Consider the following 12,005-nt stretch of genomic DNA (forward strand, 5'->3'; position numbering starts at 1 on the left):
TGGTTTAATTAGTTGCTGCGCGTTTGCACCTGTCGGCCACCGTAGAAAGCAGCTGTCTGGCGCCCCCTAACGGGCAAATGTCACACTTGTGCCAATCAGTGGCGCTGCAACATTTCTATTAACGCGCCTCAATGTTCCCGTGAGGTAAATGAGCACCAAGTTGCGTCACTCAGATGCACTGACCGCGCCCATTTGTCTCCATTAAAGCCAAGGACAGGACCCGTCCAGTTATTCTGTCAACAGGTGCGCTAGCTTGAGTTAGCCAATGCTAACTCTGCAGAGTGGGAAGCAAAGGCGACTCGGTGCGGACGATGTACGGACTCCTTCGGTATGCGAAGGTGGACAAGCGGACTGCGGCTCTGCTGACCACCGCTGCCGGCGGTTTGGGAGCTCTGCTGGTCCTGGTTCGGATGGTCAGCGACCGTCGAACCGCTAAGGTCAAGATCCAGACAGCCAGGAGCCGGAGGGCGGAGAGCCTGCAGCGGGCGGAGCAGGCGGTGCTCCGCTACAGGCAGACGGTGAGGGTTCGATCCCCTGGGAGGGAAGGGTGATGATAACTCAGCTGCTTTTGATTCAAACTCATTTGTAGTTTCTGTGACACCAACTATATGATGAATGCTTAAATCCGAGCTTTGGTCCCATTTGACTCAGTGCTGAGACATTATTGACACTTTATTGACCCAGCTGTTTCCTGGTCACATATTGTCCTCCCGAATGTGTTTATAACATGGCTGATGACCTTACAGCACAATATTTGTCTACAGGGATTCAATACTTTCACTCACTCAAGTTCACCAAATCTAACATTATGCAGTTTGAATAGCAGCAGAGAAAATGTGTGCCATTTATTTCTTAGGAGCCCTCTTAAGGTGCTTAATTGGCATTTATAGCACTAGTCTGTAATAAAGCTGAAACTCTGTTCCTGCTTTTCTTTTCTTTAAACTAGTAATTTATTTGTCTTGTACATCCGAGGCAGTTACAAATTACAATTTAATTCGTAATTAGGGTACTCATTTGTTGCAGTGCATTTAGGTTTGTTTTTGTGGTCCTCCAGCATCCGTCGACCGACTCTGCTCTCATCTTGTCTCTGTCGCTGTCTGAGTTGACGAAGCAGCTGCAGGACGGTTCTCTGAGCCCCGAGGATGTGCTCTACACCTACGTGGAAAAGGTGCAGTCTGCAGAAGGACACCTCATAATACACCAATGCTGAAAAGCAGCCGCTAAAACGAGCAACCGGTTCAGTTATCTCTGTGTTTTTTGATGGTGTTTTCTTTGTTTGCTTCGCTCCCGCAAAGTAGTCGTTGCATTTCCAGGGATCGAATGCAAATTCATGAAAACCCTTGTCCCTGACGTAGTTTCATGCGCAATAGTTTTTTGTCAAGCGCTGCATAAGAAATGCTTTTTTTAAAAAGAAAATTGTAAACATGCACGCGTCTCTTCTGTATTTCTCCTTCAAACAGACTCTGGCCGTGCACAAGAACCTGAACTGCTGCACAGAAATTCTGCTTGAGAGTTTTGATCATCTGAAAACGGTCGGCGCCAACAAGAATGGCCTCCTGTACGGCGTTCCAGTCAGCATCAAAGAGAATATTGCGACTAAGGTATCTGTTGATAAGTAAATGCATGTGCTGGCTCTCCGGGCATGAATGTACTCGTTTTGCACCTCTCTAGATTTAGGTCAGGTTTATGGCTCTGTTGTCTGTCTCTGTCCTCTTTTCTGCGTCTTTAACCTGTTTACATTTTCCAACCAAGGGTCAAGTCAGTTCCTGTGGTGTGATCATTAATCTGGACCAGCCTGCTCAAGAAGACTGCGTGCTTATTGAAGTTCTGAAGAAACAAGGAGCTATTCCTTTTGTGAAGACCAACCTGCCTCAAGCGCTGCTAAAGTAATGTTGATTTGTGGACTCATTCTTTTGGCGCACACCCTGCCAAAATAAAGAACTGTCTGTACTCATCAGTTCATCCTGTTTGGTTGCTTCAGAGCTGTGTTTGTCTTCTCTGGCCTCATCCTCAGTTACGACTGCAGTAACCCCATCTACGGGCAGACTCTTAATCCCCATAATCCCCAGAAGACCTGTGGAGGTTCATCCGGCGGAGAGGGGGCGCTCATCGGGGGAGGGGGCTCCATACTTGGCGTAGGCACGGATATAGGGGGAAGTATCCGCATCCCCTCCTCGTTCTGCGGGATCTGTGGCTTTAAGCCAACGTCGGGTCGGCTCAGGTGCGTGAGCTCCAGCCACTTTTATGGCTCACGATTGCGCAGTCCGTCGAGTTAACCTTGTCTTTGTGTCATGGTCAGCTCGCAGGGGTTGGTTCCAATTTATCGAGGCCAAAAGTCTGGTAAGCAGGCACTGAAAGCGTTGATGATTGCCCGTGCGATAAATCCAGCTACTTGGTAGAAGCCTCTGGTGAGGCACGCGGTTCACTGTCCCATGTTTCTCGTTGTGTTAGTGCTCTCATCTCCTGGGCCCATGGCGAGGGACGTCGACAGTCTTGCTCTGTGTATGCAGGCTCTTCTCTGCGATCACATGTTTTCCTTGGACCCCACGGTGCCACCGTTACCTTTTAACGTTCAGGTGTGCCCTCTGCCGTGAGATTAACACGTTACATTGTTTCGTTTCTTCTGTGGCATTTTTGGAAGTGTATAAAATGAGCGTTTGCTGTTATAGAAAGCAAAATAAGCGCCAGGAATTAGTCTGACGCAACCATCAAACTAAACATGTTCTTCCTTTTTGTATTAATGACAAATGTGTAGTATAGTTGACATTCTTAGTCAAAAAACATCTTTAACACATCAGTATTCTCTTTGCATTTTAAACATATTGTGTGCAAACTAACATAAGGATATAAATGTCAAATCAGGATTAAAAAATACAAATTTCAAGATTATTTTCCTCTTTTTTTAAAAAGATAAGTTTAGCTTGCTTCTGTCAGCATAAGCACCATTCATTTATTATCTTAATAAAGAATAACTAAACTCTGTGACATCAAGAATGGGTCCGATCTGTTGCAACTAGTTGTTCAGTTAAAAGGATAGTTTAGATATATATAATTAACGCTCCTGCAGCTCTTGGGTGAAAATGATCTCCAAGATCGGAAGCCTTACAAGTACTTTTTTTTCTTTTTCTTTCTTCTTCTTTTTTTGTAGATGTACCAGAGCTCCAAACCTCTAAGGATTGGTTATCTGGAGTGCGATGGCTACTCACAGTCCTCTCCGAGCATGGCCCGCGGCGTCAGAGAGGTCAAAGCGTTGTTGGAGCAAGCCGGACACACCGTGAGGCCACATGCCACACATATTGTACACCACTGTATCGATCGTGTTTGTGTAAAAAAGTATGTGTCATGTTCCGGGACCGTCTGTGCTTTCAGTTGGTGCCTTTCCAACCTCTGAGGTTAAAACAAGTTGTTCCTGAACTCATGGTGCAGGGTATATTCGCAGACGCAGCCACCAGCATGCTGCAAAAACTGTGAGTCGTTCTTAATACATCTGCAAGATACCAGCAGTGGCTTTTATGTTGCCCAAAGTGTCAAACCTTTTTGAAAAGGTGTGTGCATATATATATATATATATATATATATATATATATATATATATATATATATATATATATATATATATATATATATATAATTTTTTTTTTTTTTTTTGTCCTCTGGCCCTCTGAATTAGTCGGTGATTAAATATATAAACTCTTGTGTGATGGGCCATTAAACTCAAGGTAAACAACAAGGTCATTCATTCACTCATGATGTGTTATCATTGCCAGACCAAAGTTTGCCAGTAGTGAACTTTATGGTTCCATTCCTGGAAATTTTACAGCTCCTTTTGTTTAGTGCCATCCAGCTAATGGTCAATCTAAGATTTAAGGCTTAAAATTAATCCTACATATAGCGGCTCATAAACGCATAACTGTGACCTGAAAAGGCTCTAAAACTAGCGCAGTGTCGGTGAAGTTTTATTGCTTCTGTTTCAGGAAAGGGGGACCCGTGGACCCTTGTCTCAAGGCTCAGGTTAATTTGTACGCTTTGCCGACGTGGCTGAAGAGAACCCTCATCTTCATCCTCAAGCCCTTTGTGAGTTCAAGATGTGAATAAATACAGACTAGAGATTATGTATATAGTATTCTACTGAATCTAAAATGACCAGTAATTTGATAGATCTGTTAACTGTGTGATTTTTCTACAGTATGTTAAATCGATAGTTCAGATTTATTGAAATGGAAAGGTTTTAACAATTAATGTCTTAACTGTCGTAGATGGCTCTTTAAACAGCCTCCAATAAGAGAAATAGTTTAATTCTGACCAGACGGATGAGTTAGATAAGATATGAAGTCATCCGCTTTTTTACAGAATCCCACAGCAAAGGATCTGAATTACTCCTAATATTTATGCTTTGTTTTGCAGTCTCCCCGTATGCCTGCCGTCCTCAGTGCTCTGTGTGGACTGAGGTGAGAAAATACCCTTTGAGGCTGACTATTTGTGGTTCCTAGTTTGTCTGTTTTGCCTCTCAAAATGACACAAATTCGTTCCCTTGTTTTATTTTAGTTCTGTCGCAGATCTGTGGAAGCAGCATGCTGCCGTCGAGGTACCGTACGCTGTTTCGTACTGTTCCAGTTTTATGAATGCATGAAGGGGAAAGTTTAATTCTCTCGTGTCTTTAGGACTACATCACTGAGACGATAGCATACTGGAGGAAATGCGACATAGACGTGCTGCTGTGCCCTGTGATCGGACCAGCCTACAACTTCTTATACTGCAGCAAACTTTCAAGTACGGCTTACCGAGCAGCCACATGAACAACGTGTTTTGTAATCTAATAACTCATTAAGGACACTGATATTTTTAAAATACTGTAAAAAAAAAAACAGTAGCTGATCTTGTGCAGTTCCTTTATGCTCACACTGACATTGAAACTTGCTAAAATTATGAATAAATATGGTTTAACTCACCACAATTATAAAATTTAGTTTTTATGCACCCATTAAACATTAAAACTGACCAAACTCACTAAACTGTGTGAACAGCAGCATTATAGATACAAACTGCTATGTTTAATCAGTTAATATGTAACTTATTTTCCCCCTTTTAGGTCTTCTCAGTTACACAGTGCTTTACAATCTCCTCAATTTTCCTTGCGGTGTTGTTCCCGTCTCTACGGTGACGGCAGACGATGAGGAGGAGCTTAAGCACTTCAGGGGCCTTTATCAGGACAGATGGGACAAGCTCTTCAAACAGGTGATACGAGAGTTTCAAAGGGATCATTTTGAGCTTCCTGCCCAACGTGAAGTAACTGAGAGCAGGAGGCAACAAGCCTTAAACTCTTTCAGACATTTTTTAATGCTATGTAGCTCAAGCAGCTTGAGATTTATTTATATTGGACTTATTAAACCACTGCTGTTACCTAAATTAACTAATTAGATGGCTGTTTGCTTAATAAATGTGAAAGAGTTTTGTCAAAAATTTACAAAATAACTTGGAGATTCTGTGTGAAACGTATACAAGACTGACAGAAAATACTGTTTGAGATACTTCTTTTCTAAATAAGACAATGGATTGTCGTCATTTGTTGACATTTTGTCTTTTTTTTTTTTTTTAAATTGTAGCAGTTTTGTTTCCAGTTTTCGTGTGATAAACCAAACTTGCCCAATTAGTCAGTTATCTCAAAACAGCAGTTCCACATTTGGTCAGCAGGTGGAGACAGAGACTGCAGTGAGCAGACTGTAGAGTGACCAGTCAGTGTGTGTGTGTGTGTGTGTGTGTTCAGGCTGTGACCGGAGCCGAGGGTCTGCCCGTGGCCGTGCAGTGTGTGGCCCTGCCGTGGCAGGATGAGATGTGTCTGCGCTTCATGAAGGAGGTGGAACAACTCGTCAAACAGAACAGAAAGTAGAGCGCATCGATGTTCGCCCACAGCAGCCTCAGTTACCTGAAGCACCTCAGGTAAAATGTAAAAGCAGCCTGTTTTCAAAGCAGGTGCTCTTATTTCTAGTAATGTGCCTTGAACAAATTAATTGCTAGAGGTGTTAACCACTTTATAAGCAAGCAGGAATGTAATTAAGAAATAATTTAAGTGGTAATGTTTTGATGTGTACTACAGAAAACTGAATAAAGAAATTGTTCTTTGGCTTTTCAAAGTGATGAAGTTTGACTGCTAAAAGGAAAATAAAAGTGGTTTATATTTAGTTTTTGATAGATTTTTAACATTTGCTTAATTCTTACTGAGCTCAAGTCATTTATTTTAATTTAAAAAAAATAGGGGTTATGATTTCAACTCACTTAAGCACTTTTGAAATGATGTATTTTTTTTATTAATATTGTTTTACTGCAAAATATATTTACTGTTTCACAAATTAAAGTTTTAGAAATTACTTTTGGGTCTCAATTAAACATCACAGCCACATGCAGAATGTTTAAAATTAGGATAAATAAAAGTATGTGTAAAATGAAATAAGGTTGTTTTTTTTTTTAAATGAAATACTTTTTGGTAACAGATGAACCAGAATAAAATAAAGTGACTAATTTCTTACTGGGAAACAGCTGGTGTCATTTCTCCACACTTTGATTTTTTATTTTTCCCCCCATATATTGTAATTTGCCACATCTGGAATAACATAGGACCGTGTTTCATTCCTCTGAACATCTGTATGATCACTTGCATTCTGTGGCATCTGCCTGTAAAGAAAACTGTTGAATTTATTATTGAACGAAATAAACTCATCTGCAGTTTTACATTTTAAGGCACCGAGCTGCTGTGAGGACACAGACCTCGTCGCTGTACAACAGACGAGCACAGATCATTTTTATTCTTCGTTCAGATTCGTTTTTCCCTTGATGCCATTGCAGAAAACAAAGAAAAGAGATAAAGGCGACTAATGACACATGGCGCTTCCATCTACAAGGCCAGCGCACCATGTCCCCATATTGTGATTACCCTGTGCTATTGTAAATATGTGTTTCTGTTGGGTTTACATAAATTTACATACGTTTGAAAACTCTCCAGGAATGGGAAACCATTAGAGACGATGTCAGCGTTTTCCATTACCGGCCCCTTGTTTTTTATTTTTTTGGTTGTTTTTCACTTGCCGTCTTCGAATAGAAATGCCCGTGCGCACGCAGCGGAGGACGGAGGGCGCGTTAGGTGAGGAGGAGAGCTGGAATTGAGAGGTTGTTCTCAGCTTTATCTGCAGCACATAGAGAGACAGTGTGGCTCTCGCTGTGCCTCTCAGTCAGGGAGCATTAAGCCTTAAGAGGCAGTGAAGAGACTCAGGTCTGCAGAGGGAACTTGACATTGTTCATAAATCCCTCAGGATCTGAGACTGAATTAATGGCACACTCGTTTCAGGGAGTCCTATTATATACAGCAGCAGTTTGGGGATTCTGCTGTATTTTAAAATCAGCATTATTAATGTTTACATAGTGCAATGTTTTAAAAAAAGCTTTAAATATTATCAAAGTGTTAAAATACACTTTTAAAGAACCTTATCAGATTTTAAATTATCGCAGTGTAAATCCTTGGGAAAAAACGATTAATACAGCATGTATTTTTACAACTTTGTGTAACTGTGTTTGCTTTATTTAAGTGAATGATAAGACACTTTTCACTCATGCAACGACATTGAACAATTCTTAAGTTTAATTCATTTCACTGCTTAGTAAATATATTGGATCACGTTATGATGTGACGTAAGAAAGAAAGGTTAAGACTCTTTATTAGTTGATTGGTGGAAACTTGAAGAACTAATTTTTGGTCTTTTTTTTTTCTTTCTGTGTGCAGAAAATACCCTTCAGCCTTGTTTTCCAGCAATGTGAAAATACTGTGAAGGTCGTGAAACATAAACAGTGCAGCAGTTTGCCAAATATTCAGACCCTATATTTAATTAAAAATAACAAGTAGAAACTAGAAAACCTATTTTTTTTTAAAACATTAAATCCTTTTTAGGTTTTGACAATCGTGGACTTTTGGGAAAGGATTGTGCTTGACACTGAGTTGCATCAAACTTTTTTCTTTTAGCAACTTTTTCTAATTTTTAATCAACTAAACACGCAAGTGTACGTTTTAAGCTCGGTGTTTTCCTGTTTCTCCCTTGATTTAGGACGTCAGCTGATCAGTAGTTTGGAGACTTCTTGCTGCATCATCTGTTTCATGATAGTTTGAATCATTTGAGAGCTTGTTATGTCTGTTCACACCAAAGAGTAGTTTTTCCTCTGTGCCTCAGTCTGTTTTTCCCTTATGAAACCCAAAGTGGCTTGCAAAAATGAGGTACATGTACAGACCTGTGTTTACATCGAGTCAGAATGGGTTAAAAAAAGCTTCAGTCCAGAAAAGCTGGTGACATTTCTGCATTGTGTAAATCCAAAAGAGTTGAATAGTACACATAAGATAATTAAATAGAGCGTTTCATGTTTATTCATATTTTATACACCATGACATTGAAAAGAATGGCATTCAACAACATGACAGTGATAATAAATTTATAAAAAGTAATTATTTTAAGGTAATTTTTGCACATCACTGTTAAATTGACTTTTATTCATGTTTATTTGACAGGATGAAGTCATTCAAACACTGTTAGCCTTGATGTAAGGCACCGACTTCCTCCAACCTTGAACGGGGATTAAGACATCGAATGGATGGATGAAAACGAGCAATTAAACATTTAAATTATTTAAGATACCAACTGAACGTTTAACTGCCTTCCATATTTGCCGCGCACCTCGTTTGTTAAATGAAAATGTTGCAGAAGAAAGTGAGTGCCAAAGTTTGAGAAGTTATTTTGTTGAGAGCTCCCGGCGAAGCTGGGCCTGTTGTAATCAAACAGCAGAAGCATCCGGCAGTCCCAGGAGGCCAGAGTACTCCTCTCATGTAACGTCTCATTGATAAGAGCAGCAAACACCTCATTTACAGGAACCTTAGGCTATAAGATCAGGTACTTTAAAAGCCATCCGAACACATTCAGACCCCGCCTGTGTGCAAGCGAACAAAACACCTTGATATCACCACAACTAAACTAGGATGATTCTGTCTTAATGTCCCATTTCAGGGACCAAAGAGCCCAATGGTCTTTATGACTCCGTAGAATTGCGCCTAGTAATGTCGGCCGCAGCGGGGCTCCTGCCATACAGATGATCAAAGTGACAAGTTCACCAGAGCCAGGCGACATCAAGAAGCCGCAAGATTGGCAGCTTTTATGCCTCTGGTCCATTTCATCAGCCATTACAACCAGCAGAGTCAACATGGGAGGAGGGGGGGAGGCAGATTAACAGAGCGCTGATACAGGTGTACAGGCGGTATCAAACAGCCACTGTCAATGCAGCAGGCTCCAAATTTCTTCAGATGGGGCTGGGATTCCCAAAGTCTACCCACTGATTTGACTATGACAGAATTAACTGGAGCTCCGGATGATTTTCACAGATTCTGTGACTCAACAATTCAGTGATCCACATTCTATCGGCTTTAAAGGCCCCTATCCCAAGTTTCAAAAGCTTACCCTTCAGACCAGGTACATTCTTTTCTCCCCGCTTTCCTCTTTCTTTTTTTTTTTTCTTTGCTGCATTCAGTTGCTCGCCAACCCCCCTCCACGTCCTCACCAACTCTCACGTCCTGCCTCCTCTGCACATCTGCTGGGTTTGGGTTTTCCTTTCTTCCCTCCGGCGCCTTTGCTTGGCCCAAGGCCCTTATAGCCAAATTGGTTTACATTGGAGAGATAAATGCTCTGCAAATGCGCTTAAACACGTACAGTGAAAAATGCAGACAGTGCGTGTCAGGATTATCACCCAAGTCAGGGGGAGAAAGGAGAGCGTTTCTGGCACAAAGCTGGGGAGCCAGAGTGAAGCCTGCAGATACAGTCCGTCTCATCCACTTCTCAGGAGAAAGAGAGGAGGATTTAGCATTTGCATGCTAGTCTGTAATTCCTGGCATTATATAACTTGTCGCCAACAATCAAACTCCTGTGGTATTGTGAAAGTATTGTTTCACACGGGTGAGCAAAGTGTGGAGTTACACTTTGAGGGAAGGTGATTCAGCTGTGCTGCTTGGGTGCAAGATGCCTGGCAGAGACCACCGGATAAGCCCAATCATTAGCAGCTATCCGACAAAAACGACCTCAAATTATTCTCCAAGTATAACGTTTAAGGCCTTCGTGACTCATTTGGAGACGATGAGTGATAGAACGAAAGGTCTGAAGCCTCTGAAGTACAGTTTAAAGAAAAACAAAGAAAATCTCAGTGATCAGGTTTACTGGATTCGGCATGCAATGAGCGATGACACTTGCACAATTCCCTCTTTCAGATATGTGTGTGTACTGTCAACAGCAGGTAAAGTGTGAAGGAGGTGTCATTGAACTCCCACTTTGGTTTTTGGAGCAGTGTACAGCAATCATGCAGGAACACGGTTGTGATCAATTTTGCATGTTTCTATTGTGCAGCTTGACCCTTTGTGCATTATTTAATGTAATTATCAAGCATAATGCAAGGCCCTTATTTTGAAATGAGGGTGTTTCAGCATACAGTACTCTGTTCACATTTGAAAAGCATTTGCAGCTCCACTTTTGAAAAATGTAAACTATTCTGTATGATATAAATTTTTAAAAAGAATGATCTTTTAAACACTGCAAAAAATACCAAAATAATTACACTGAGCCAACAGGCTTTAAAACTTTAATCCTGTGTTGCTTTTTGAAAAAAAAAAAAAAAAAAGGATTTATATGTTCCAAAAACAAAGGGCTGGCAACAAAGACTGAAAACATTTTACAGTGTTTGAAATCATGCCTGACAGGATAATATCTTTTTTCTGATTAGGTCAATTGGCAACAAGTCAGTGGCTTTACTGTATACAAAGAAAGCATTGTACACTCTTAGTCTTTTTTTCTGAAGTAAAGAACAAGAAGTGTTTACTTCTTAGAATTTGAACAATCATTAATTTACAGTATATAAGAATATTAAGGGATTCAAAGGATCCAGAGAAGTTGGGAAATAAAATAAGAAGGTTGGGTTAGATTATGTTAGGCTGGGTTGAGTTAGGTTAAGTTAGGTTTGGTTATATTGGACTAGGTTAGATGGTTGGATTCAATTGGATTAGGTTGCTATAGATTGGGTTAGCTTGGGTTGAGTTAACTTGGTTTAGGTTAACTTGGGGTAAACTGGGTTCTCTTTGGTTCTGTTGGGTTAGATTGGGTTTTGTTGGATTATGTTGGGTAAACAAACAGAGGTAAACATACTGTATCCAAAATCTTGGGGCAAAAAATTTCAAATGAGAATACATTTTTAAATTTAAAAAAAAAATCTCTCAGAAGCTATTCTCAGCTTCACCATTTAACATGTAATTTTTCTGTTACTTTTGACAGAAAAAATACATAAAATTACTTATTTGCGTTCTGACTCTATACCCAGGATTTTTTTTTCATTTAGGCTCATTGTAAAATATGTATTTATGTAGGATTATTAATTAATCACTTCTTAATTATCTGTAAACCACCTTGACTAATATTTAAAAGGATTTGGCAAACAAAAAGAAAATAAACCTGTGTGTGTGTACTATGGCTTTAAGGAATTTGATGACAAATGCGTTTATATTAGGTTCTGGGCTTTAATGGAGGAGTATAGGTGTGTGACAGGTTGGCCTCAATAACATATTGTTATTGATTTGTTATTAGTGTCTTATTTTGCTTAATTTGACTGGTTTTTACTTAACCAACTTAGCCGTCTCTTGAGCCTACACCTGAACAGGAGAGCCTCCCACAAACTGAAGTGCTGCCGTCACAAGGTGAAAGAAGCCTCACTTGGTACAGGCAAGCAGAGCTTATCCAAAGTGGATCCTGAAGAAACTGCTTTCTTCCTTCCCACCTGCTGATGCTGTCGTCCCCAAACTGTTGTCGCTGTCCGCTAGCATCAGTGTAAAAATCCTCCACATGCTCTTCTGTTTGGATTTGAATGTTTAACTTCCAAAAAAAAAAAAAGAAAAAAAAAGACCAGTCACTTCTACTCCTCCTCCTAAAGGTCCCCCCCCCCCC

At 40.5% G+C, this 12,005-nt stretch overlaps 1 protein-coding gene across 1 annotated transcript; it reads left to right on the forward strand.

Moving 5' to 3' along the window:
• Positions 1–66: 66 nt before the first annotated feature.
• Positions 67–6,523, forward strand: LOC108230777 (vitamin D3 hydroxylase-associated protein). Its single transcript, XM_017407292.3, has 15 exons — positions 67–518; positions 1,055–1,168; positions 1,461–1,601; positions 1,753–1,886; positions 2,015–2,221; positions 2,300–2,340; positions 2,452–2,576; positions 3,149–3,274; positions 3,370–3,467; positions 3,975–4,074; positions 4,405–4,448; positions 4,546–4,585; positions 4,662–4,770; positions 5,090–5,235; positions 5,765–6,523. The coding sequence occupies exons 1-15, from the start codon at positions 312–314 to the stop codon at positions 5,885–5,887; spliced, it is 1,755 nt and encodes a 584-aa protein (XP_017262781.1). The 5' UTR covers positions 67–311; the 3' UTR covers positions 5,888–6,523.
• The last annotated feature ends 5,482 nt before the right edge of the window (positions 6,524–12,005 follow it).

Source organism: Kryptolebias marmoratus, linkage group LG24 (assembly GCF_001649575.2).
Source record: "Kryptolebias marmoratus isolate JLee-2015 linkage group LG24, ASM164957v2, whole genome shotgun sequence".
Taxonomy (NCBI): Eukaryota; Metazoa; Chordata; class Actinopteri; order Cyprinodontiformes; family Rivulidae; genus Kryptolebias; species Kryptolebias marmoratus.